The 25,453-nt window shown below is 42.9% G+C and overlaps 1 protein-coding gene across 18 annotated transcripts in view; it reads right to left on the bottom strand.

Annotated features, from left to right (window-relative positions):
- ABI3BP (ABI family member 3 binding protein) overlaps positions 1-25,453 on the bottom strand; it is a 283,667-nt gene that overhangs the window by 133,770 nt on the left and 124,444 nt on the right. For 16 of the 18 annotated variants that reach the window (XM_090058607.1, XM_090058684.1, XM_090058655.1 and 13 more), the window contains exons 11-19: positions 17,299-17,373; positions 14,170-14,250; positions 5,242-5,313; positions 5,030-5,101; positions 4,803-4,874; positions 4,603-4,674; positions 4,395-4,466; positions 3,585-3,656; positions 3,105-3,179 (exon numbers count right to left, since the gene is read on the bottom strand). In XM_090058607.1, coding sequence (XP_089914733.1) covers positions 3,105-3,179; positions 3,585-3,656; positions 4,395-4,466; positions 4,603-4,674; positions 4,803-4,874; positions 5,030-5,101; positions 5,242-5,313; positions 14,170-14,250; positions 17,299-17,373 — 663 coding nt within the window. The remainder of the gene's footprint in view (positions 1-3,104; positions 3,180-3,584; positions 3,657-4,394; positions 4,467-4,602; positions 4,675-4,802; positions 4,875-5,029; positions 5,102-5,241; positions 5,314-14,169; positions 14,251-17,298; positions 17,374-25,453) is intronic. The other 2 variants (XM_090058663.1, XM_090058724.1) reach the window with 2 other exon arrangements.

Raw genomic sequence — 25,453 nt, 5'->3', positions numbered from 1 at the left:
CATTTTTTCTTCAGTGCAACAGAACCATGGAGGAATAGAAGCAAGTAGACACTATGGTTTAATGGCCACCAAGATAGCTTCCACTTCTTTCTGGCACAGCAAGCAGAAGGGGTAGCATCCAGTCTTAACATTCATATATTTACTAAGGTGTCTGCAGTAGCTACTGGCCAAGCACTGCAGCTTGTGTCAGAGGCAGCAACTAAGCTTGCTCAGAGCAAGTGAAGATACCGTCTGTAGTACCGTAATGAGGCTTTGTGGCACAGAAATTCAGAAAGTTTTGTTATTTTCTAAATTTGTCACTTACAGGAATAATTTATGTAAAGAACTATTCACAGTAAAGAAGTAACAGCCTACCTACTGGCTTTCTAAGGAACTGAGATCTAATCTTCTTACTGTCCTGTCACATCGGGAAGTTCCTGCTGCCTCACCTAGACTGTATCCTGGGATGCCACATTCCTGGACACTGTATTTCCAGGAGGACCTACTCTGTCACACAGTTGGCTGTGACTCTGAAATACTTTCTCCTACATTCTGCCTTCCAAAAACAAAGGTGTGGGTCTTATTTGGGGATGTGTGAGAAAATACACGGTGCAAACAGAAGTTACATTTGCTGTCCAATCAGCTCCTTGCAAGCACTCTACATCTGTGCCCTCTGCAAGGGAGGGGGGCTCCCATCCACCTGCCTCCCCTCATGCACAGGCTGCGTAAACCTCAACCTCTCTCCCCTGCTTTCTGCCCTGCTCCCATTGTACAGATAGTGCTGGGGGGAGGGCTGGGCTGCGTCAGCCCAGCTGCCCAAGCAGACAAAAGTTAATGAAGGTGCTTCACTTTGGAGCCTCCAGTCCACCCACTCCCACTCCAGCACAGTCTGGGAAAACCACAGCTTGAACTCCCTCCCCACTGGCGGGAGGGAAAGCAGGGGGAACTAAAGGAGAGAAGCTGCAGACATGCAACTCCTCGACTGAATTGGCTCTGAAGCACAGCTCAATCCCCCACCCTCAATGCATGTCTTTTGAGCCATAAATTAGACCAGGAAGCTACACGTCTGTCAGTGCCCACAGTGCTTTTAAAAGAAGATTCACAGAAATTATCCTCCAGTTTTAAAAATTCTGGGTAAAGAACTTTAGCTTTCAAATCTGGGAGGAAGGAACACTGGAGCGTTACACCAAAAGTACTCAAAGGCCCAGACCTGCAAAGCCCTAACGGAGCTCACTGAAGTCAACTGCAAGAGCACAGACTTCTCTGAGAGTCTTTCTCTTTGGGAATTTTCTCCCACCAACTAAGCCCAAACCAGCTAACATATGTTTCTCTAGATACCAGTGTCTAGTATCTGATAAAGTAGGCTGTCACCTGCTAAACTGTATGCCTTTCTGAACAAAATAGTCCCTAAGGTACATCCCACCTTGCCTTCTGCCTGACTGCAGACTAACACAGCTAACTCTCTCTAAACACCAACGGCAAGGTTTAGAGCTATGAGGATATCAGTTATGCACATAGAAGGCCAGTTTTTTTTCCAGATTCTTCTATTCTTTGATATTTGCTACTGAAAAACAAGTGTGAGGTGAGCTTACTACTACACAGCAGAACGGAGTGGCGTTTCCATCTCTTGCAAATTTGAAATCAGTAGCTACATTTCAACAAGCTGTGTTCTTAACAAATTACTGAACATCCCTCTCTCTAGCACTGAATCTAACTACATGTAATGGGATTTCTTTCAGTACAATAGCAATAGAGAGTTATCTCCATGCCATTGATGAAAGACCTGTTCTTCTCATGCAAATACTGCACAGAGAACTGTAAGAAATTATAATAAATCAGGAACAAATTAAAAAAAAAAATCTTACTCAGTTCATGCTTAGCCAAACTTGCACTGAGGTTGGTGGGATATTTTCCTGAGTAAGGATTTCAGTATTTGGCAATTAATTGAAAACACATGCCCTTAATATATTTTGGCTTCAGTAAAGTTTACTGCAAGAATAAACTGAATCAGTACTCACCCCAGCCAAGTATTAACCAAGCCTGACCCTATTTATGCAGTTAGTAATTAACGACCAAGATCACAGTCTACTAGGCACAGCTATAAGCCATTTCTCCCCTCCAAAGAGAAAAACCTTTGCAATGGGTTCTTCTGACCCCCAGAAATGTAATAACCTTTAAATATGAAAATTAATCTATTCTGATACTAATTCAAAATAAAAGATTAAAACACAGCAAAGAAAAGTCAAATACATACAGTCTATCAAATATTGTTACCCTAGTTGGTACACTTTTCTCTTAAAATACTAAAGGGATAAAATACTAAGCTAAGTTCCTTACTACACTTTGCCTTAGAATGGACAGTGCCCAGTTCCCCTTGAATTCAGTGGGGACCACAGAAATAATCTGAGAGAACAAAACACTGCACAAAAGTCTGTGTGGAAGGCTGTCAGGGTTTCAAGCATGAACAGATGCTATGGCCTCAATTTAAGAAAAAGTGAATCGTGATTCTATTTGCTCAACCAGAGAGATATTACAAGGGCCTGCTTCACAGAAGAGGAGTAGCTTATGCTCATGCCTTTAAGATGTCCTAAGATGAATCTGCAGTAACTGAGACACCTGAAATTAATATTCACTTTTGAAAACATAGGCCATACAAATACCTATGCAGTAAGACACTAAAATCAGTAAAAAAAAAATAAAAGTGAATTAATTATTTAATAGTCACTCTGCAGTATATTACTTCAGGGCTGGATGGAACAATGCTTCAGTTGAGAGATACAGACATCCTCTAAAAATAATACAGCATTTACAAGGAAAATACAAAGCTCATAGAGCAAATAATTGACAATTTGTATCAACTGAAGGTTAACCCCTTTATCATCACATTTTTTTCCATTGTCATAAGAAAAACATTTCACTAAGCTCAAAACAAGATTTTTTAGTAAACATAGAAACTATGACTTTTTCAGATGTAGAAAAATCTGATAGCTTCTACATTATACATCAAAGAACCACACTATTTTATTTGAGATGGTGAATCACAAAACCCACCTGGCTACAGTACTAGCAAATAATTTTAATGATCTTTTCCCTGAAGCGCTCAAATTTAGAAACAAGGTAATTACCAGGTTTTGTCTGTGGCATTTTTGGAAGATCTGAAGATTTAGATCCAGAACAAATCGGCTGCATTTCTTTAGAAGCTATGATAAAAGGAATAACCAGGTCTTTAATTACAAAGAGTCACTGAAAAGACACTAAGCTCAAAGAAAATAAGTGCCTGAAACAACAACATAAAAGCAAGCCAACCTCTATGGTACATATTGCACAAATAATCCAAAGAAGAAACACTGAAGGACAGAAAGGTGTTTGAAGCTTGAATAGCATCAATTGTGCATATGCAGAACCACTAGGCCAAGGAAGATGTTAATAAACATCTAACCAACAATGAAAGTCCATCTGCTTTGTAGTTAAACAAGAATAACCATAAATCTCATATTATCACCCTCTATAGCAGTGCAACAAAGCAGTACATTTAGCATAGCTTAAGGCATTGTGAAGGAAATGAAGGAGTGAAGTAAGGTATAAACAACACAAGTCACCATTACCCAATGTTGCTGTGGGCTTTAGAAGTGGGGAAAAGGTTTTGGTTTTGGGTAGTTCTTGAAGCTTGTTTGTAACTGTAAGTGAAAAAGGAGAGAGGAAGTATATTGATGGGAGTCAGTAGAAACCTGGGGAGAAAAATGGACTTAAAGTAACATTTGTAGTTCTCTTTATATAGCAAAGCACAGACAGAAAAGTACAAAACGAGAAACAAAGCGGGGGTGTAACTTGGGCAGCAGTCCTGGGTGCTGACTTAGGGGGAGGGATGCAAAAATAACAGCTGCCACTGCTCTATGTGCCACCAGGGCTCAAGGTGCATAGCTGCCCTGGTATGCTTATTACCCAATATTCCCTGGGGCTTTGGAACTGGGGAAGGGGTTTTGGTTTTACAAAATTTTGCAAGCTTACTTGTCACTGTAAAGGAAAACAGAAAGAGAGAAAGGACAAACAACACCAATGAAAGGCAGAAGAAATCTAGGGGGAAAAGGAAAATTTTTCATACAGAAAAAAAAACAGTTTTTTGAAGAAGACAGCAGGCAAAATAAATTGAAACCAGGGGGAAAAAATCATCATTATCCAGTGATTGTGTGTGCTTGAGAAGTGGGGGAGATGTTTTGGCTTTAAGAAATTCTGGAAGTTTGCTTGTAATAAAGCGGGGGAGGGGGGAAGAAAGAGAGACAGAGAGAGAAAATGCAGCTTTGGTGCAAGTCAGCAGAAATGGCGGGCGGGGAGATTTGTTAAGAAACAGCAGCAGTTTTCTTGATAAAGAGTGTAGGATAAACAGATGAACTGAAAACAAGAAAAGTTACTATTACCCAGTGATTCTATGGGCTTTTGAAGTGGGAGAGATGTTTTAGTGACAAGAAACTCCGGAAGTTTGCTTGTAACTGTAAGTAAAAAGAGAGAAAAAAGAAAGTACACTACTAACATGAACCAGTGGAAATCTGGAGAAAAAATACTCAAAGCACTTGCAGTTCTCTTTATATAGTGCAGCAGAGTCAAAACAAGAAAAATCACCATTACCCAATGATTTTGTGGGCTTTTGAATTGGGGGAGATGTTTTAATTTTAGGGACTTCTGGAAGCTTGCTTGTAGCTGTAAGGGAAAAAGAAGAGGGAAAGTACAACTTTGAGGGGAGGCAATAGAATTCTGGGCAAAAAGCATTCTATTATACAGTGTTGCAAACAAAACAAGCGGAAAACAAGAAAAAAAATCACCATTACCCAATGATCCTGTGGGCTTGAGAAGTGGAGGCGATGTTTTAGTTATAGGAAATTCTGGAAGCTTGCTTGTAACTAATTGAAAAAAAAAAGAGGAAGAGAAAGAGCACAATAGAGATGTGAGTCAATAGAAATTTGAAGTAAAAAAAAAGGATTTGTTAAGAAACATGTGTCTTTTTTTAATAAAGGTAGCATAAGCCCAAAATAAACCAAGAGCAAGTCACCATTACCCAATGTTCCTGTGGGCTTTAGAAGTGGGGGAGAGGTTTTGGTTTTAGGAAGTTCTGGAACCTTGCTTGTAACTGTAAATGAAAAAAAAAGAGGGACAGCATATTGATAGGTGCCAGTAAAAATCGGGGGGTAAAAAGACTTAAGAAACACTTGCAATTCTCTTTACATAGTGTAAAGACAGAAAAGCTGAAAACAGAAAAGTTGCCATTACCCAGTGTTCCTGCAGGTTTTCGTAGTGGGGGAGATGTTTTTGTTTTAGGAAGTTCTGGAAGTTTGCTTGTAGCTGTAAGTGGGAGTAAAAAAGAGAGAGAAGGTATAATGAAGGTGAGAGGCAGTACAAATCTGGAAATATATGTCTTAAGTTGTACAGGAGTCCTTTTTATGGAGCATAATGAAATCAGAAATGAAAGAACACATGCCTACTTTCCAGGTTCAGTAAAAGTTTGCTACCTGTTTCCTTTATACTTTGCTTGTATTTCCTCATTACACAGGCATATTTATTTTCATATTCTATATTTATTTGCTTTGTCTTTGGAAACGTAGGTCAAATTTTCAAGTAACTAGAGGCCAAATGTTGAAATATTATCTTTAGGTCTGTGTTCACAATTTGTATGGATTTGTATGCACAGTCCAACAGTTAATATTATGACATTTTGTAGTGTAACTTTCTGGATATAGGAAGAGTGTGCCTGATGCTTCTGGTTGTGGAACTATGATAATGAGGGTAACCTTTATGAGGCCTTTCTATTAGTTTGCTCCAGGAAGAAAACATATAATTTGTGATATAGCAAGCCTTTGAAAATCACCACAGTAACACCCATCATTCTACAGAAGTGTCAACTAATAGTATCCCTTATTTTAAATATTAGTGAAAAAATACTGCTATTACTAAAGGAATCTCCAGTACACAATGTTATTGGCACTCATTGGGGTACCATGTCCAGAAAGCTCTCTCAGAATCAGTTATTTCATCCTAGCACATCTATGCGAAGCTATGCAAAGCTTCGGTAGCCGATTCAATTCAGAGGAGGTTTGGTCTGATTTGGCAGCCGAATCTCTGAATCTGAATTGAATCAGGAGACCCATTAAAAGGTCCAAATTGATTCGGAAAATATTTGGAAAGATTTGGAGATTCGGAAGGTAGGCTTGCAGGAAACAGAAACTGAGAAGAGAGCAAAGAGGTGGGAGCAGTGTCGGCACCTGCACCACCTCCACTAATGCCAGGAATAACCACCAGCGCCAGCAGGACAGTCTCCACCCCAATTTCAGTTCCCAGCGTGAGCCTTCCAGTGCCAGAGGAGGAGCTAGTTCTGGAAGCAGAGGAGCTGAGGGCCATAGCTAAGGAAATTCTAGGGAAAAAGAGGGGATCTGAGTTTGTGCTCCACACCCGTAAAAGTTCCCCTAGAGGTAGGTCTCTTTTGGAAGGCACTTTGGAGGAGGTTGTGGGGGGTAGGTGGCTCAGCTCCTCCTGTTGTTGTGCCTGTGCCTGGTGAGGATGGGGATAAAGCAGGACCCCCACCCTCAACCCAGAAGCAGGTGGCTAGTGTAGTGTGGGATCATTCTCAGCTGGCAGATGATCCCAGGTATGCTACCTGCCAGCACTGCCAAAAGCAGATCAGCTGGGGCAAGGAGGTGAAACACTTCACCACCATGACAATGCTACTGCATCTCAGGAGGCAGCACCCCTTTGTTCCTCCTCAGCCTGAAGCCCCCATCCCCCAAGAAGCAGAGGCAGACCACCCTAGACCAGTGAGGGAAAGGTGGAGACAAAGGGGACTTTAGAACATAGGCTGGTGACAAAAAATAAGGAGAACAAAAAGTCCTTCTTCAAGTATACAGGGAGCAAAAAGAAGGCGCAGGGCAGCATAGGACTCCTACAGGAAAAACAAGGGCAGTTGGTGACAGACAGAAGGGACAAAGAACAGCTCTTCAATGAGTTTTTTTACCTCTGTATTCTTGAACTCAGATCTAGACAAATCTCCCAAATGCATTACTGACAGAAGCAAGAGGAACACCAGACCACCAACTGTCAGTGCCAACCTAATAAATAGACACTTGGAGGGACTGGATCTGTTTAATGGGACTGGATGAGTTCCATCCAGTGGTGCTGAAAGAATTACCCAGAGTCATACCAGAGCCACTGACATGACTGTTTGAGCACTCATGGTGCTCAGGTGAGGTCTCAGAGGATTGTAAAATCCCTCTATCCCGGGGAAGGTGGCCATCCTTAATGGACTGGCTGACACCAACATCCTGAGGGATAGCCAGCACGGGTTTGTTGTGGGTAGGTCTTGCTTGACCAATCTCATTTCCTTCTATGACCAGCTGACCTATCACCTGGACAAGGGAGAAGAGATTGATGTCATATATCTTGACTTCAAAAAAGCCTTCAATCTAGTATCCCATGATCACCTCTTAGCGAAACTGGCCAGTTGTGGCCTTGGGTCCACCATAATCTGCTGGCTGGGAAATTGGCTCCGTGGCTGGACCCAGAGGGTGGTAACTGATGGAAGTCAATCATCATGGTGCCTTGTGACCAGTGGGGTCCCCCAAGGGTCTGTCCTTGGACCCATATTGTTCAACATCTTCCTTAATGATGTGGACACTATAGTTAGAAGCAGACTGGCCAAGTTCACCGATGACACCAAACTCTGGGGCAAAGCATCCACAGCTGAAGCCAGGAGGGCGATCCAGGCTGACCTTGACAGGCTCAGCAAATGGGCGGATGAGAACCTGGTGGTGTTTAACACTGAAAAATGCAAGGTTCTCCATCTTGGGAGGAAAAACCTGCAGCATCCTTATAGGGTCAGCTGTGCTACACTGGCTAGCACTACAGAAGAAAGAGACTTGGGGATCATCATTGACCACAAGATGAACATGAGCCTTCAATGCGATGCTGCAGCTAGTAGAGCGACCAAAACCCTGGCTTTCATCCGTAGATGCTTCTCAAGCAAATCCCGAGATGTCATTCTCCCCTTGTACTCGGCCTTGGTGAGGCCGCAGCTGGAGTACTGCATCCAGTTTTGGGCTCCACAATTCAAAAAGGACGTGGAGAAACTTGATAGAGTCCAGAGAAGAGCCACGCGCATGATCAGAGGTCAGGAAAACAGACCTTACGATGACAGGCTGGGCGCTATGGGGCTCTTTAGCCTGGAAAAGTGCAGGCTCAGGGCTGATCTGATGGCAACCTATAAGTTTATCGGGGTGACCACCAGTATCCGGGGGAACGTTTGTTCACCAGAGCACCCCAAGGGATGACAAGGTCAAACAGTTATAAACTCCTGCAAGACTGTTTCAGGCTGGATATAAGGAAAAATTTCTTTACTGTCCGAGCCTCCAAGGTCTGGAATAGCCTGTCACCAGAGGTGGTTCAAGCACTTACATTGAACACTTTCAAAAGCAAATTGGATACTTATCTTGCTGGGATCCTATGACCCCAGCTGACTTCCTGCCCTTCAGACAGGGGCCTGCACTCGATGATCTTCCGAGGTTCCTTCCAGCCCTAATGTCTATGAAATTTATGAAATCTATGAAAAGAGCCAATATGGTCCCTATTTTCAAAAAAGGAGGAAGGAGGATCTGGGTAACTATAGACCATTTAGTCTCACCTCTATCCTTGGACAAACCCTTGACAAAATTATCAACGATCAGATTTGTAGGAGTCCAGCGGGTAATATAATGCTGAAGAGCAACCAGCATGGGTTCACAGCAGGTAGATCCTTCCTGACTAACCTTGTTTCTTTCTATGACGAGGTCACTAAATCCTTAGATGCAGGAGTCGAGGTAGATGTTATCTACTTGGACTTTAAAAAGGCCTTCAACACGGTGTCCCATCCTATTGTCATAAACAAACTGAACGGTTGTGCCATAGATGATTACACAGTCATGTGGGTGGCAAATTACCTTAAGGATCATACCCAGACAGTGGTGGTGGTGGATGGGTTGGTATCAACCTGGAAAGATGTGGGCAGTGGGGTCCCCCAAGGCTCAGTCCTTGGGCTGGTGCTGTTCAATATCTTCATCAGCGACCTGGATGAGGGCATGGAAAGCACTCTGTCCAAATTCACAGATGACACCTACTTCTGGGGTCAAGCAAACACACTGATGGAAAGAAACCAAATCCAGGCAGACCTGGACAGGTTAGAGAAGTGGGCAGAGAACAATAGGATGCAGTTCAACAAGGACAAGTGCAAGGTGCTGCATGCCTAGGGAGAGGGAATCACCAGCACACCTATAGGCTGGGGGATAATGTTCTCAGCAGCACAGCAGCAGAAAGAGATCTCGGAGTCGTTGTCAACATGAATATGATTCATCAGTGTGAAAAAGTAATTAGCAGAACTAACTGCACTTTGTCATGCATTAGTAGGTTCATCACAAACAGGTCCAGGGAGGTGATGCTTCCCTTCTATGTGGCACTGGTCAGGCGGCAGCTGGAGTACTGCATCCAGTTCTGGGCACCACAATTCAAGAAAGATGTGTACAACCTTGAGAGGGTCCAGAGGAGGTTAGAGGCCTGCAGGGAAGGCTTTATGAGGAAAGGCTGAGGGACCCGGACCTTTTCAGCCTCTGCAAGAGAAGGTTGAGGGGGGGATCTTGTGGCAGTATACAAATTCACTAGGTGAGGAAGAGGTAGCAGGGAATAGGAGATGCTCTGTTTACCACAGCACCCTTTGGAATAACCAGAAACAATGGTCACAAGCTGATACAGAGTAGATTTAGGTTGGATATCAGAAAGAACTTCTTTGCAGTTAGGGCTGCCAGAATCTGGAATGGGCTTCCAAGAGACGTGGTGCTGTCCCCTACCCTGAGGTCTTCAAGAAGCAGAGGGGGTGCACCCCATGACGAGTGACATCACCCACAGCATTGGGGAGATGCTTGCTGTGGATAGGCAGCCTTTCTCCTTTGTTAAGTGTCAAGGGTTCAGGTGGCTCATGGCGCTCGTGAACCTGTCCTACTAAGTGCCTGCATGCACACCCTTAGCAGGACGGTGGTGACCTCCCTGTATGAGGCATGCAAGGAATACTTCAGGGAAAGCTGCACAGGGCATGGCTACAGGTAGTTTTGCACTTCACCTCTGGCATCTCGAGCAGCCAGGGTGGAAATCATGCCTACCTCTCCCTCACAGGGCACTGATGTGATCAGTCAGGGCTTCAGTGGGCTCTCCTTCAAGCAAAGGTGATGGGAGATCATGGTGGCCACGAACCACATGGTGCAGGGGTGGCTTGTTGGGCAGGGTGAGCTCATGGTCACTGACAATGGGACCAACATGGTGAAGGTGGTGCATGATGCCAACTTTGTTGGCACCCACTGTGTGGTACACAAGTACCACCTCATAGTCAGGGATGCCTTGGAAGGGGACAAGGCTCCTGGTGACAGCACCATCACTACCACTACCAGTCAGCTCATTACAAAATGCAGAAAGGTGGCAGGCTACTTCTACCACAGCATCAAGGGGGGCAAGATGCTGTGGGACAAACAGGCAGAGCTCAGTGTCCCACAGCACAAAATCATGCAGGATGTGGAGACTCAGTGGAATTCCACTTGCCTGATGCTTGAATGGCTGGTGGACCAACAGAAAACCATCCATGAGACAGCCTCACTTGGGGAGATTGGGATCAGTGGCCCCCTTAACAAAACAGAGTGAGAGACCATCTCCCAGATCTTGGTGGTCCTTAAGCCATTCCTTGAAGCCACTGAGAACCTCAGTGCTGGTGATCCCTTCCTTAGCCAGGTGATCTCCATAGTGAAGGAGTTTGAGAACCAAATGGAGAAGTTCCAGGGGATCAATGTTCCTGGCTGGGGCAAGCTGTTTTCCCCAGAGGTGCAGGCACTGGTGAAGCAGCTGAAGGAGAGCATAAAAAAAGGCTGGATCTGTTGTGGTCTAGTACAGTCCACATGCTGGCAGGTACATGGAACCTGAGGTTGAAGGGGAGCATCTGCAACAGCAAAACCCTCAATTGCTGGAGAGAGGTGCTCGTGAACAGAGTCAGAAGGGCAGAGGCAGGGGGAAGTGGAAGATGGGGCTCTACTTTCCCATGCCATCACTCCAACCACCAGCCAATCACCTCCACAACGGCTGCTGCCAATGTGGGCCAAGGTATGGCTTCAATGTTGGGGTCCAGAGCCCACAAGACCCTACCATCTGGCAGGTAGCGAGGTGGCCTTTGTGGCTACCTACCTCTCCAAGGATGTAGAGTCACTGTACTGTGATCCCTTGGCCTATTGGACATCCCACAACTGACCAGTGTTCCAAGTGAGAGGGTGTTTAGCATTGCCGGTGATGCTGTGATACAACACCACACCTCCTTGGATCTTGGTTTGTTGGAACAGCTGATGTTCCTGAAGGTGAATCTCCCATTGCTGAGGTTCCCCAAGTTCCACAGGCAGATGATGTGAGTGCCACCCTCCTCACTTTGTCCACACCTATTTGCTTTTTTTATTTGCTTTCGGAACCATTTAAATTCTCTGCTCTCAGAGCTGGAGGTGGCAGTTTAATTTATCACCAGCCAGCAGGGGAAGAAAATTTCCCTGCTGATCTCCTGTGCCAGGACCATCTTGGAGCTATGGGGGAGAAGGAGGTCCTGGGCATGACCTAAAACTGCACCCCTCCAGGGTAGGGAGGTCTGGTGGGACTGCCAGAGGTGCAGTAGCCCCAGGAAATTCCAGGACCGTGAATTGCAGGTAGGGGGTGTCTGATAACCTCCAGCCACTGCATGCATGCACAGCCCTGGCTGGGGAAAGCCCAGACCTGTAAGATCTTTGAGAGGCCTGAGGCTTACTGGTTGGAGTTGTGAGAGTGAAAACAGGCAGGTGGCTCAGATCTGACCTGAGGTACCATCGACTGGTCTGTGCTGGGGCCAGGACCCAAAGGGGGGTTGAAGGGCCAGAAGCCCACTGCGATGAATGCCCAGAGCAAGAGGCTCAAGATTCCAACTGACCTGAAGGCAGAGCCAGGGCCTAATGGGGAGCCAAAGGTCCCAGAGAGGGGACCACACCTGGAGGGGGTGAAGAATGCAATCTGTGAGGCATGGACCACAGTGTAGGGAAGGTATGAAGCTGTGGAATGGATGTCATCCCTAGACATCAGGGGTCTAAATAGGCAGCCTCCCGCCTAAGTAACATCTGAATCAGTTTTCTATCAAGGTATGGCAGATGAAAGAGGGGTGGGTGGTTGGCCCAGAAACAGATGGGCAGGCTGAGATCTAACCAGCACCGGGAAAGGCCCCAGTTACAGGCTACCATCCCTGCTGCAGTCATCCCGCTCTGCCTTAACACACGCAAGGCAGACAAGGTTCTTTGGGTCAATCTGATATTTTTTATTGGACCAACTATATAGTTGGAGAAATATATCTTAGCAAACTCTTGGGTTTAAAAACCCTTTATCAGGCTGAGGAAGCATCTGCAGTTGGTGTGTGTGCTGCTCCTGGATGGAATGAATAGTAAAGAAGCCAGAGGCTGGTATGCATGCAAGGAAGCCCACCAGTGAAAATGTAAATCGAGGTGTCAGGAGGTGAGAGACAGGCTGTGGGGGGCAGGAGGGAGAAAGGTGTATGTAGCAGGTAAAAATGGAGAGGTATCTGGGGAGGCAGATGCCAGGCAAGTTATAGTGTGCCATAAATTCAATGTCTATATTGAATCCATAAGTTTCTGTACCTAGGAGGTTGATGAAGTGAAACTCATAGGCTCATCTGTGAAGTGTTTTGTAAATTTCCTTTGAGAATCAGGACTGATAGACTGGAGACAGAGTGGTTCTCTTGTGAGAAATGTGTCTCAACTGGTAATTGGGTATTCTTGTCTTTAATAGATTTCCGGTGTGCATTCATTCTGGTGTGCAGTTGTTTGGTCTCTCCTATGTATTTTCCATCAGGTCATTTGGTGTACTGGATGAGATGTATAATGTTTCTTGAGGTGCAGCTGTAAGATCCAAGAATGGTGATGGTTCTGTTGTGGGGTATAGTACTTGTGAGGGTACTGGAGATATGTTAGCAGGTTTTGCATTTCTTGTCATGGCATGGTCTGGATCCATTTCCTGTGTTTTGTGCTGTAGGAAGTTTGCTTCTGGTGACGAGGTTAGCAAGGTTTGGTGCTCGTTTGAATTTAGAAAACACTTTTCACAGACCAGCCTATGAACTGCACTTCATCAACCTCCTAGGTACAGAAACTTGTGGATTCAATATAGTCATTGGATTTATAGCACACTATAACCTGCCTGACATCTGACTCCCCAGGTAACTCTCCAATGTGAGCCACCTGCCTGTTTTCACTCTCACATCCACCTACGCCCTGCCAGTCTGTCTCTCACCCACTGATGCTTCAATTTACAGTTTCACTAACTGGCTTTCTTGCATGCATACTAGCCTCTGGCTTCTTTACTATTCATTCCATCCAGGAAGAGCACATACCAACTGAAGGGTTTTTAAACCTGAAAGTTTGCTAAGATATATTTCTCCAACTATTCAGTTGGTCTAATAAAAGATATCAGATTGACCCAAAGAACCTTGTCTACCTGTGTCCTTAGACCAACACAGCTACAACTGACACCCCTTAACACACACAAGTGATACAAGCTTTGCTTTCAACAGTTTAAGGTGCACTTTCACAGAAACCCCTGCACCTATCTCCTTGAAACTTAACAGGCTTCATGCCCTGAGAAGGGGCTACAATCCCTGTTGTTTTCATGTGAATCTGCAAAAAAATGACAAAGTTATATGTATTTTAGTGATTCCCCATTATAGTCTATGGCCAAATCTCCAAATCAGTGCCAAATTTCCGAATCTGATTCAGCCAAATTGAATTGGGACAGTGCCTCGAATCACCGAATCCAATTACTGTCCCTCTGAATCTGCTGAATCTGAATCTGAATCGAATACTTGCTGTTTTGCACAGGCCTACTAGATACTTCCTTATGTTTTAATACAGTGCATGAACCTACACAACCATAGGTATGTGTTACAACATACAACAACCATATCTAGTATCTGTGATATGTAAATTACTATCTGTATGCATAAAGGGACAGAGTATATTTTAATTAAGATTTCCTTCTTCTAAGAAGTAATTCTAAAAGGTAGCAGAATTTTGGAGGGGAAAAAAAAGCAAGTACTAGCTATAGAAACTGAGCCATAGCCAAATTAGTTACCCAGAGTGGTTGGAGTGTGTGCCAGTTCAGGTTTAGAAGTCGATTTAGTTTCTTCAAGTCTACTGGCTCTCTCACTGTGAGCTGGAAAAAAGGACTTAGATTTATTTTTTATTCCTTGTAAGCATCGGTTTAAGTCACAGTCACTGTTCATTGTTTATTTTTTTAATGGTAGCCATCAATCTACACTAGAGGATTTTTGAATGACTCCTGTAGTGGCACAGCTCCATTGTCATTAAACTGGTTACTCCAGGAAGCCCAGCATGGATATAATATTTTAGATTCCTTCTGTTGCAGTTATATACAAGCAATAGGAAAACAGAAACCCCAAAGAGTAAAGCTGAGATCAGTAGCTCATGCGGTGTTTTTCCAAAAGCTTGCCAAATTCAATACCCTACATGCTATAAACAAGATTGCATTTCAAGTGATACATGTAACACTTTGCCTGCTGGAGTGAAGGTTTTATCCTTCTACCACCAAAAATTCATGATAGAAAGGGCTAAGGATCATCTACACCAGTAGCAGTCAACCTTCTTGGTAGACATGCTACTAATTAGCCCTCCCCACAAATGCCACTCCAGTCTCTTTCCCCTGCCTGATCTGCTGCTCTGTTTTCTGCTTCCTGCCCCAGATTCCTTGCCTGATCTAATGCTTTGCTTTCTGCTTCCTGCCCTGTCTGCCACTGTGCTGCTATTCCCTTCCCCAGTCTGCTGTATGCCACATGCAGAGGCTGCCCATGGTGCCAAAGGTTGGCTGCCCTTGACCTCAGCTCTTCCCTTTGTCCAACAGTAACACTGAAGCAAAGCATTTTAGCCACTATTCTTTACTTCACGTGTCATGGATAGCTTGCAAAATATTTATTTGCTATAACAAGCTGAATTGGTACCCATATTTGATCAGAGCAGATTAAGACCACACACACGCAGTACTCCTGCTGACTTGCATAACTGGGTAAGAATGATAGAGTCAAGGCCATTAAGAGGCAAATTCTGGCAGCTCTTGTATACAGCTGTAGATGTCATCCAGAAAACCCACAGAGAGTAGGGACTCGCTCCATGGGTCCTGTTTTAAGAGCTGCAGATGAATGTTCCAGGATAGAAAGAATACGGATGAAAATCAGCAGCTTTGCTCAAATCATGAGTCTTCAGATACTTGGTGTTTTTCTTGTAGTGCCAGCTCACAAAATCATAGATTTTAGGACCGGGAGGGATACCTAACCTGTTCTTGCCTCTTGTATATCATAGGCCATTACATTACATCCACTTATGGTTGTAGTGAGCCCAATAATTTGTTTTTAACTAACTCATATCTTCCAGAACGACATCGAGTCTTGATCTGAAGCCTTCAAGAACAGGAAATGGCTCGTTCCTGGACTTAATTATCCTCACTGTTTAAAATGTGTGCTGTGTTTCTCATTTGAATTTATCTGACCTTGACTTCGATCCATGGGCTCTTATTTTGCCTTTCTTTATGAGATGAAGCAGCCCTTTAACCCCACAATTTTCAAACCACGAAAGTGCATATTCATCATAATCATATTGCCTAGCATTTTTCTAAAGAGTTAAAGGTTCTTAACAGTTTCATGACCCTCTCCATTTTAATACATCCACTGGAGAGAGATCACATACAGTAGGCAAGAAGGGGTTCTGCCACTGCAGCAGCAACTTGTATATGAAAGAATCTGTGAAACTGATAAATTCCCCTTTTTGTCAGTACCACTTACAGCTGTCAATTTAAATCAATGTTTTTACATGGTGGATCCATGCTGAGCCTGGACAATAGGATCTGCATAAAGTCTGTCAAGTGGACATCAGTTAACTGGCATTGTCCTTCATGTGTTAAGAGCAGCATGAACTCCCACAATGAACAGTGTTACCCTGTATGCTGCCTGTGTAGATATTTAGAGGATACTTTTAGATTGGTTTTGTTTTCACTTGGAATGAATATATTTGTGCAGCAATGACATAATGTCACTAAGAACAACAAATTGCCTCAATGGCAGCAATTTGCAGCCTACAATTGGAAATTTTACTTTGTTTTTATAAGATCATGAAATATTAAGGTGATTTTAACCTTTTAAGTCAGGCTTTATTTTTTTAAAGGATTTAAAATACAGTATGAGTAAGTTATTGAATTCTGAAACTAAATTTCATAGGTCTGTTAAATCAATTTGAGGAAGCTCGTTCCCAGCATTGTACTGGAAGAGAGAGATTTAGCTAAGCATTGCATGCAGTCGTCTTTGGCAGCCCTCACTCTTCAATGGAGGTACCATAAATGCAATATTTACCCAGTTTATTCAATGACAATTCAGGTTTAGGGGTCATACTAGGCTTTGCAGAATCCAGTACACTGTCACTGTGAGCTATAATAAATATGAGTTATTTTTGCGTCTGCTATACATTCAATACATTTTGCTCAATACACATGTGAAGCAAGCTTCAAGACAGCTCTAATGAGGTTGGTCTGAAAGTTGTTGTGTTGTGCCACTTCACAAAGGTAGCATGCTGTTTTCCACGATCAAGCTCCTTAGACCTTATAATACAAAAAAGTTATGATGCTTTCTACTTTGAAGTGGAGATCAGTGCCACAAACTTGCAACACATGCCGTTTCTTTAGAACCCAGATCCACTTCCACTGAAGTCAGTAGAAGTGCTGTAATTGCAATCAGTGGAAGAGCGGTTCAACTCCAGGGGAGAGATTAACATAAGCAAATTAACTTCCTGAGTGCTTTGGGATAAATCACTAACAGAGAGGGAGACAGAGAAGTATAACACAAGCACAACAGTATGCTTCAGAAGTACTTCACAGGTTAGCATGTCTTATGGTTAAATGCAAACATAAAATAAGCATTCAAACACTCTCAGGTTCTTTTTTTTAGGGGTCAGCTGTTTTTGTTTTAATACAGTGCATGAACCTGGCAGCCAAGTTAGCCAAGCCATCTCAATAAAAAAGCAAAAGCATGTCAGAGCTTTCCAAGAAGTAGAATAAAAGAAACCAGGTTCTTTGCTGTTCTTGCACAGAGGGCAGGAGAAACAGAGGGAAGCAATGCGAGCCATTCTTGTGAGAAAGGGACATAGGAAGCAGAAAGTTTGATGATTAACAATAAAATAAAAATGGACAATTAGGGTTTACCCAAAGATGCCTCTGATTTTTCTAGGGCACCAGACACCGTAGGTATAATGCTTTCCTGGAGTGGTTCACTGGTACCTGCAAGATGAAAGATTAACAAAACAGAGTGAGAAAAGACAGTCTAATATCAAGGGGTGGAATACAAAAAGAACAGATACGAAAAAAAAGGATTTATTAATCTTTATTTATTCCTGGTATGCAATTACAACACTGCTTTAAAAAAAAGAAAAGAAAACCCCCCACCCAAAGTGAAGAAACCCCCAACCACATGGAAAACCTTACCAAATGCCTTAGAGGAGTTCTGCATGAAGACCGTCTCATTATTGGAATGTATTCACTATTTTAAGTACAAGAAAGTACAGAGGGTAACTACAGGCTGAAATAACCTGTTTACCATAGCAAATAATAGGAGGTTTTAAAAACCCATCAGTATGGTTGTATTTTACTTCTGAATAGATCTCTTGACACACTGATATTTTAGTGTGTCCCCTTTGGCTGAAGGAATTCCATAGTAAAGTTCTTCAGTGGTTAAAGCAAGAGAAAGCTATGGCCACCTTATTGCTAACTCAGCCACAAATAGAAGCAAGTTGCTTAACAGTTTTGAATCTCATTTTACATGTTCATAAAATGAGATTAAAATATTCACCCCCCACAAAAAAATTATACAAATCTTACAAGCACTTACAATCTCAACTAACACTTCACAAAAGTCAAAAACACTGGATGCTAATATTTCATACAAAGATTTGAGTAATGAAGTACTGAAGGCATTCTGCTGGGTTATTAAACCAAGAAAAAATTTATTAAGAAAGAGATTTATTTATATTACATAGCAGTTTTGCTCTGATGAATTAGTAGTAGAACACACACAAGCCCTTATAAAAGAGAGATCAATAGCTTGGACCATCGTTCAAAGCCAACTCTCCCATGTTCCACACCAAATGCATAGATTCTTCTAACTATAGCCTGCTCTGGTCCCATCTGAAGTGAATAGAAAGATTCTTGCTGGCTTTATGCAAAGTTCAATTGGGAATTATGAAAGAGAAGAATGTGCTAGTTGTTTGACTAATTTAGCAAAGCAATTTAAAGGGTGAGGGAACATAAGAAAGCATTGAGGAATATGGGTTGCCGTGTTCAGAAAACATTCCAAAGTGGAAAATACTGTAACAGGCTTGGCAGAAATGAGGCATGGAGGAGATCATCTAGCAGTCTTTCCATGGACTCTCATGCCAAAGGAGATGAGAACTGAAAATAAGAAAATGGTAGGATGCCTGGCTTAAAAAAAAAGTAGCAGAAAAGTCACTGCAGTCAGTCAAACAGTGCAATGCAAACCCTTGAGCAGAAAACTGTATGGTATAACCAAACAGAATAGTACTCAAGGTCATGGAACCTTGTAGACCGCTCAATTGGCTGAACATTTTGATACCTTTTCTTCTTTTTTTCTTTTATGGAAAAGGGAAAAATGGGGATGATGTTTTGCAGCAGACTCTGAATATTTCATTGCCACTGCTAGGACAAGTTCTCCTTAAATATGTCATAGTAAATATCTACAGGGAATGTCTACATGTGCATTTACAGCAGCTTAAATTTACTGCACGGTAAGTTAATATGCCTTAATGCCTGCACATACAGACGTTGGCCTATTCCTGCTTAATGTGCTATTGCACAGTAAGTGGGAATAAGTTGAGGTCTATACCTGCAGGCATTAAGGTTCATTAATACTGTGTGTTGGAACTAACTTTAGTCCTAAGTCATTCCACACACACACTGTTACTACACAGTAAGACGCTACTGTTCAGTAAGTAATGAAGTAGGTATCAAATTTACGCTCAAGTTGGCATAAGTCACCTTATTTACTGTGTAGTATGGGCATGCATATGTAGATACACACCTGTACTGTGCAGTAGTTTCAGTCATTGCACAGCAAATGCACACACATAGATGAGCCTACAGTGTCTCAGCCAAAAAGACTCAAGTCATTTAAGGGTAAGACATTGTACACAGGGTTAGAAACTCTGTGGATGCGTCTACACAAAACACTATTGTGCAGTCATTACTGAGTATTTATTTAGTACTTGTATTAGCAGATGTCTTTTAGGTGATGCTACTGTGCAGTAGCCTAATGATACTGCACAGTACTGATATTTTCAAGCTGTGCTCAGACAGGATTGAACTACATGAAGCCTAGCCTTAGTTAATTGTGTCCTACACTTCCTGCCTCCTGCAAGTCCTACCTTTTAATACACAACTTCCAAAAGCCTTTGGTCTTAGTTCATATACGTACAAACTCAAGTACTCAACACAAACTGTGGGTATGTCTGTCTACACATGCATTTGATCCAGGATCAGTTTACCTGCAAGTAAGCTACTCATGAGAAAGCACTCCTGAGCAGGCATCTACACATGCAAGGAAGTGGGAGCAGATTTGCTCTTAACAGCATCAAACTGCTCCCATTTTGTGGGGCCCTGCCATGGACCCCTGCTATCATCAGGGGAGCTCTAAGCTCCCTCTGGGTGATAGCCCAGGGGCTGACAGGGAGCACCAGGCTAAAAGACAACAGTCTCCTGGCAGGGGCTGGAAAATGACAGGGGCTGCCTTCAGCCAGGGTGGGGGATAAAGTCCCCCTGCCCCAGCAGCATGGAGCTCCTGGCTCTGGCTCCCCAATCAGAGGTAGCAGATTTGGAAAGAGCTGCAGGGGGGGGCAAGTCCCAGCCCCCTGCCCCAATCTGCTGGTGAGGCAGGTTGAGGTAGGGGGATGAGATCTACCACATCAATACAGTTCTTTCCAAGCCCTGCGTCTTGATCAGGACAGTTCCTAGCTCCCACCTGGCATGCAGAGGGAGGCTGGGGAGCCTGTTTCCTACTCAGCTCCATAGGCACAGAGCTGGGTGGGGAAGAGACTCCATAGTCCCCAACAAAGGGGGCTCCCAGGGCCAGCTCCACACCATTGGGATCTTAGCACTAGGTTCATGGCTGTGAGGCCAGTGCCAGGAGATCCTTATGTCCCAGTGCCAGCTCCCTGACTGTGGGGCCTGTGCTGAGAGACCCTGTATCCCAACCCCTGCTTCCCAATCTTCTAGCCTCTGCTTCCCAATCATGATCTCAGAGCAGGGTGCTTGGAACTCCACACCCAGGGAGACATAGTCCCTGGCTACACTCTGGTGATAAAGTGTACCCCAGCAGCAGGCAGCTTTTGGGGGCAGAGAGAAATTTCCCACCGCCGGTGGATAGCTGACTGGGAGCAACGGTTCCCGTCAGTCATCTGAATAAATGCTATTGTGCTGTTACTAATCAAAAGTAAATTTGCTACTAGCATTTGCAGGTAACAAATTTATGTACGATTAGCAAGGTTTATTGGGGGCATCTACATGTATCACTATGGCAATATTGTTACTGCGCTGTGATTTAGTACTTCCTTTTGGAAGTACTAAATCACAGCACAGTAACAGCCTGTTCTGTGCTGTATGTGTGGTGCACAGTTATTTTTAGCAGCTACTTTCCCATAGCAGCATGCTATACTGGGAAATGCATCGCTACAGCAAAGTAGCTGCTGGTCACGTGTAGATGCCTGCAGACACTACATGGTCATAGCACGTTGCTACGGTGATGTAGCATCATGTCTAGATGCACTCATTGTATAGTAAGTATGTGCACATGTAGACACACATGCTTACTTCGCAGTAAACTATGTTACTGAGCAGTTATGCATCTCATGTAGATGCACCCTGTAAACATAAAGCGCTTAGTGCTAGACATGCAAGGATCGCTTTCCTGAAGTGTATTCTAACGGAATTCTCTATCTGACATTTTTTTTGCACACTCAAATATTACTTAATATTCTCAGGCTGCCCTGAGAACAATTAGGTTATGTTTATACGATGTTTGAGAGAGCATAATAAATAAATGCAATAGTGCTCCATCACAAAGGAAAATAGAAAACTCTCCATCCTTGAAAGTTTCTCAGAGAAGATATAACCCTCTTGTGAAATTCTAGCTTTCAAGCATAAGAATTCAAGCAAATATCTGTGGCTATACACAAATATCATATAGGACACGTACAGACGAGTACACACATGCAGTATGTGGCACCTCAAAGTAGTCTGAGATGCCACAAACCACACACAGAGCATGTGTACTTGTTTGATGCACTGTTAATTTGCAGTGTGGCAGGGTTTGTTTGACATCAGGAGATCTGCTTTTTTCTGTGCCTTTTTTGTTTTTACACCAGGAAATCCTGGTGTAAAAAAAAAATGTAATTGAAAAAAGCAGTACAGTGCAGGACGCAGCAGTGTACACCACCAGAAATGGAGACTGGCTGGCCAGAGCCATTGTGTGGCTGCTGGCCAGGCTTTGAATGGCTGGATTGGCACTAATGCTGCCCCAGGAGGCCCCCAGGACCATAGGTAAGACTGCTGGCCCCAGACTCCCCTACCCCAACCAGAACAATTTGCCCCACACCAATCCCACGTGCGGGGACATGTGCAGTGGCAAATAGCAGTGGCACAAATTTTGCTGTGACAACTGCACAACACTGTATGTGGGGGTGTGGCCATAGTGATAATTTGTTTCTCACTCTTAAAGATTTTTGATAACTACAATGCTGGAACACAGAGCTACCCAAAGTATTCAATAGAAACAATATGAAACACCAAAAAACAGATCCATGAACACAAAAGAGTATATCCGCTGGTACTTTAAGCAAGAGAGAATCACTGAAAGGATAGATTACTAGAGAAAGAGAAGGCAGTATATGGATGTAGCATTTATCATGGTTTATTTGAAAGTGAATATCTGGAATGTCTTGGTAAATAACTAATAGGTAATGATAATAATAGGAACATTTATGTCTTTGGAGGAAAAGGATTTAAGAGTGGTTACCATTAAAAAGCCAGCATTTATTGACTGCAGTCTCACAACTGAATTTGAAATACCACCTTATCCCACTAATAAAATGGAAATAACCATAACTGGTTATCTGAACATATGTTGGCCTTTTTGGGTTGGTGCTTCTGTAGAATATGTAAGTATGCACAATTGCAGCATGTAGAGAGAAAACTAAGGATTGACCTATATCCAGAAAACACCAAAAATGCGCCTATCTGCTTATGAAAGACAGTGCTTAAGTAATGCATAAAACTCTTTGCATGAATGAGGTGTGGGATTTGATTTAAAAGACGAAGAATTTTAAGTGAATGCAGCTGAAGTTGCTTGAGAGAGATTCTTTAGTACATAAGAGAGATTGAATAATGAACTGTGCAGTCATGTTTAATGATCGATACATTCATTTAATAAAATAGCATTGTACGTTTCCAAGAATCAAACGTATAAGATGCAAAAATGGATACAGCTGAAACCTGAGGATTTTAGCACATTAACATAGCTTTTTTACACTCAGTCTGGAAAATTTATTGTACACAAAGTGGTAAGATTTTTGGAACTCTTTTCCTCCTCTCCTACTATGTAATAAAATCAGAAGCATGGCAATATTGTGAGCAGGGTTCTTCATGTGATGGAAAGATGCTGCAGAGCACATAATTTTTAAAGGAGACAAAAGCAAATGGTCCATCTGTGCTGAACAGAGGAACATGAAGCACATAAAAAGACAGAGAAAAATTGTACACAATAAATTCTATGCAAAATTGTTAGCACATATGTTTCAAAATATATCCTGAAGAAAGCTCAACTATTCCACTGAAGGGTATTAAAAAAGTTAAGAAGATTCTTCAGAGAGTTTTATTATTTACTCATATCTAGGTAAAATAAAGTTGTTCCACACCCACAGCTGGAACAACTACAATGCCCCATTTGATAAGAGATTCAGATAGAGAATGTCCTATTTTTCCTTCCAAAACTTTAGGATGAACATAAACAGCTACTGGTATGCAGACTTCTCTGTCACAGTTCAAACTAGAATTTGGCAAGAGGCTTACCTGGATATTGGAGAATAAGAAATCTGCAAACATTTTCAGAGCCTAAATAATGATGGTTGCTTTATCCAGAAGACAGCTGGCAATCATTACACGTTTTTGCTGCATTACTATATTCTATATTTCTTCTATTCCCTACATACTCTTCAGGAGTGCCGAAGTCTGCAAAATCACTCAGCTGTGAATCTCCAAACCGGGCTAACTTGAGTTGCAGCGAATCCAAGGAATTTATCACTCATAATATTCTACAAACTTTTACAGAAAAGTATAGGCTAAAGACTCCCACAGAAAATTGAATTTTCAAGGTCAGTGGAGTGATCTGATCTATTCTCAAGTCATTTAAGGGTAAGACATTTTACACAGGGTTAGACACTGTGGGTGCATCTACACAAGACACTACTGGGCAGTCATTACTAAGCATTTATTTAGTACTTGTATTAGAGAATGTTCTGCAATCCTACTCATACAAATACTCCATTTCTTTGAGACCAAAGGAAGAAGACAAGTAGGATTGTTTCAGAAGAAGACAAACAGGGTTTGGTCACACACTGAGGTGCATCAGTGAGGAGACATAATATAGATAAGGCACAACAGTAATAAGAAGATTATTTCCTCCAACTAAAATATTTCCTCTAAATAAAATATTATTTCTTCTAACTAAAATAACAAATAAATAATCCTGTTCAGTCTTCTCTTCTGTGGGATTATAACTACAACATCCAAAGGCTTTGCTCTGCATCTTAAAATCATATTAAAAGAGGTTTGGAAGTATCTCGAGAAGTCACTTAGTTCAAGCCTCTGTTCAAGGCAGGATCTTCCCTATTAAAACCTAATACTGATGTGCCAGTTTAAGTTGTTTTTTTTTAAAACATTCAAAATATGTGAGATTAAAATTTAATTTCATCTAAAGCTGATTCAATCAGCTATTAGACAGAAGTGCCAAAAAGCCCCACTGAAGCACCCCATCTATATAGAAGCTGGGTGAGCTGGGTCAAAATAACATGATGCCTCTTCTGGGCATGCGCTGCACTTGGCATGGGGGTGTACTGAACTGAAAGAAAAGAGCTTTTTTTTTTAAGTCTGTAAGCACCCCCAGTGTGGAACTTTGTAGTGCCACCATTTACAGCTCTCATACAGAGACATGCCTACAATTATTCCACCTTAACCTCAGGCTTTTATCTTATTTCCTTTGGCAGACATTTTCACAAAGAAGTCAGGCTGGAAGGGACCTCAACAGATCATCTAGTCCAGCCAGGATTCTACAACCTTGGTGTTATTAGTACTACACTCTAACCAAAGTTGCTAAAAGCCTAGTCTTGTGAAAGTCTAAGTTTCAAGGGCCATCACACTGCAGGGACCCTCTTCCTTCACCATATTCTCACAAATCAGAGCCTCATAGCTCATGTGTAAACTAGCTAAATAATTTTACCAGGCTCCACATCACTTCTCCCACTGGAACACGTAGGGCTTTGCCACTAAATGGAAAACAAATCAAAGTGCAGGCCTTTTACCTTTATTCCAATCATCAGTCACAACTGTTCATTCATCTGTGTGCCGCTTCTGTTTTCCAGACACAATATATAAGGAGATTAACTACTTAGACTCACAGAATCACAGAAAAGTAGGGTTGGAAGTGACCTCAGGAGGTCATCTAGTCCAACCCTTGCTCAAAGCAGAATCAGCCCCAACTAGATAATTCCAGCCAAGGCTTTGTCAAGCCGGGCCTTAAACACCTCCCAGGATGGAGGTTCTACCACCTCTCTGGGTAACCTGTTCCAGTGCTTCACCACCCTCCTAGTGAGAAGGTTTTTCCTAATATTCAACCTAACCCCCTCCCTTGCTGCAACTTAAGACCATGGCTCCTTGTTCTGTCATCTGTCCCCACTGAGAACAGTCTAGCTCCATCCTTTCTGGAAGCATACCTCAGGTAGTTAAAGGCTGCTATCAAATCCCCTCTCAGTCTTCTCTTTTGCAGACTAAATAAACCCAGTTCCCACAGCCTCTCCTCAAAAGTCATACACCCCAGTCCCCAAACCATTTTTGTTGCCATCTGCTGGACTCTTTCCAACTTTTCCACATCCTTTTTAAAGGGGGATGGGGGAAGGGCAGGGCAAAACTGGACACAGTACTCTCACCAGTGCAGAACAGAGCAGAATAATTACTTCCCTTGATCTGCTGGCAATGCTCCTACTAATGCAGCCCAGTATGCCATTAGCCTTCTTGGCAACAA

The sequence above is a fragment of the Crocodylus siamensis genome, chromosome 1, assembly GCF_052110815.1.
Source record: "Crocodylus siamensis isolate JL-2025a chromosome 1, ASM5211081v1, whole genome shotgun sequence".
NCBI lineage: Eukaryota > Metazoa > Chordata > Crocodylia > Crocodylidae > Crocodylus > Crocodylus siamensis.
This window is presented reverse-complemented; position numbering and strand designations above follow the sequence as displayed.